The following is a 2,527-nucleotide window of genomic DNA, read 5'->3' as shown; positions in this document are numbered from 1 at the left end:
GGTGGGAACTGTTAGCTCCGGATAAATTTATTTGAGTAATATAGAAATTTTATTAATATTGCCCAATAAAATTATAACGTTGACGCATTTAAAAATAAAAGTTCATATAAACTATTGTACTTGTACGTGCCCTTACTTTTCTGCTGCGGGCACGCAAAATTTATATTCAACCAATTTGGAATATACCGTAGTAGTACATTCATGTATATTACCGGAATATTTGTTTTCAACATACTAGGTATATTCACCTGCACATATACACAATATGTACATACCTGGCATGTTTATCTGTACATATACCCAATATGTACATATATGTACATACCTAGGATATACTTTTTATGAACTTTGATGAATATACATGCATGTATATTCCACGAACATTCATGTTAGGAATGTTCAACCATGTATATCCCCAGGATATTCCCGCAATGTTCTGTATATTTTTTGAACATTCTGGAATATTCATAAGATATCAAATGCTATCTGGGCACCTCCAGAGGAATGACGCCGATTTTGAATCACCCTGTATTTCCCGCTTGCACATAAACCCAAAATTTATTTTCGAATTTTTAGATTGATCATGTGGTCGTTGGGCAAGGCCCACCTGGAGGTTCCTGGCACCGAATCGACCCGAACGTGCTCACGCTATCGCTGGGCAGTTGGATGTCGCTTCCGGAGGTTCCGTTTCCAGCCTGCACCATCAACGAAAAACGGGCGTGCAGCCGCGACGTGGCCGCCTATTACGAAAAGTACGTCACAGACATGGAGCTGACTAAGTACTTTGTGAACGACGCTTTAGTCACGATGGTAAAGAAAATTGGCGACACGGAAGAGTCCAGAGCTGCGAAGAAGAGAACGATTTGGGTGAAGAAGCTGGATCGCGACGTGGTGGAGAGAGTGAAAGACTACTTCGTGCCGGTGAACGAAGACAGCGAAAACCGCTGCTTTATCACCAACGCTATCAACTGTCTGATGTCGAGGAACGCGCGAAGAAGTCGGCACTGCAGGCGGCCGAGAGCCATGCATCAGGACACTTTGAAGAAAATCAACCAGGTAAGCAACAGCACTGGCTCAAAGTGCATTAGTTCAATGTTGCCATTGCGTTTCAGGCCAAATCCGAATCCATCCTCATCCCCAAACACGAAAGGAAAAAATCGATTTCTTGTTGTTCTTGTTGTGGTGAAACTGAAAACAACCGATCGCCCAAACCGCTGCTCCACTCCCAAAGCCTGGACACATTCACCAAACCCGTGCCTTTCCGTGAAAGACTCCACTCATCGATCTGTGATGAAAAACTGCCTCGATGGCTCGTTCAAAGCACTGATGTTGATACTGGCGAAGTAACACGATACAGTTGCAAATATCTGGTGTTGGCTTGCGGCTCCTACGACTCGCCTAATCGGCTGGAAATCTTCAAGAATGGAAACGATCCAGAGTGGCTGATGCACGACCTGCGAAGTCTGGAGAGCAGACTGGATCAGAAGCTCTATGAGGGGGACAGTGTGGACCCTGTTCTGATTGTGGGCGCAGGTCTGAGCGCTGCTGATGCTGTGATGGCGGTCCGCTCGAGGAACATTCCAGTTGTTCATGTGTTTCGCGGACGGTCTGCCGAATTCACCAAGCAGTTACCTGAAAATATGTATCCCGAGTACCATAAGGTATGTGATAAGTTATATCACTGATAACAATTAATTAGTGATAATGCAAATTTACTCACATGTAATTCCAGGTGCGTCAAATGATGAACGACGGAGGCTCAACCTATCCGCTCTACACAGCTTATCCGGAGCATTCGCTCGTTGATTTCAACTCAGAGACGCAAACGGTGAAACTGGCATCGAAAGCAGGCGATGAGGTGAAGCTGAAGCTGTCGTTTGCAGCAGTACTGATAGGATCGCGCCCCTGCATATCGTTTATGCCCCCCACGATGCAGTTGGGCATTTTCGCCGATAGGGAAATCGATTCGAAGACAAATCCCGTGGAGATAAATCCCTTAACTCATGAGGTCGCCGGGCAAGAAGGGCTCTTTGCAGTCGGACCTCTGGCCGGAGACAATTTTGTTCGGTACATCCCTGGAGGGGCTGTGGCCGTAGTCTCCGAGCTGTACAGGCGCTGGAACTTGGTGGAAAGTTAACTTTAAGCTCCATGCTGAACGGCGGAAGATCATTGTCGAACTGTGAAATGCTTGTGATAACACTGTAGGATCAAATAGGGTAAGGGAATGTTGATTCTGGACCATTAGGGTGCAAAGCAATGAAGTTTTCTCAATGCACTTGCATGTTGTGGGTTGTACCGAATACATTGTGATACAGGAGAGAACAGTTTGTAGTGGTTTCTTCCTTTTTGGGGACAGCTAGAATACGGAAACCTGTGGATTTTTTGTCATTATATGTTTTTTTTACAAACTTCTTTTTGGGTATTTTGCCTCAAAAATTTTTGTCTTTAAAAAAGACAGGATTTCCTCACGTCTTTTACTCCAGATTGATAAATAGTGCTCCTATTTCGCAATAAGAACGAATTATTT

General features: G+C 44.6%; 1 protein-coding gene across 1 annotated transcript in view; it reads left to right on the top strand.

Moving 5' to 3' along the window:
• Positions 1 to 2,408, top strand: part of LOC109536387 (oxidative stress-induced growth inhibitor 1) — a gene marked incomplete in the record, with an annotated part of 11,778 nt that extends 9,370 nt beyond the window's left edge. The window contains 3 exon segments of the mRNA XM_048667788.1: positions 577 to 1,056; positions 1,113 to 1,661; positions 1,733 to 2,408. Coding sequence (XP_048523745.1) covers positions 577 to 1,056; positions 1,113 to 1,661; positions 1,733 to 2,137 — 1,434 coding nt within the window.
• Between the last annotated feature and the right edge of the window lie 119 nt (positions 2,409 to 2,527).

Source organism: Dendroctonus ponderosae, unplaced genomic scaffold (assembly GCF_020466585.1).
Source record: "Dendroctonus ponderosae isolate FM_Combo_2020 unplaced genomic scaffold, Dpon_F_20191213v2 Dpon_F_20191213_6, whole genome shotgun sequence".
Lineage (NCBI taxonomy): Eukaryota > Metazoa > Arthropoda > Insecta > Coleoptera > Curculionidae > Dendroctonus > Dendroctonus ponderosae.
This window is presented reverse-complemented; position numbering and strand designations above follow the sequence as displayed.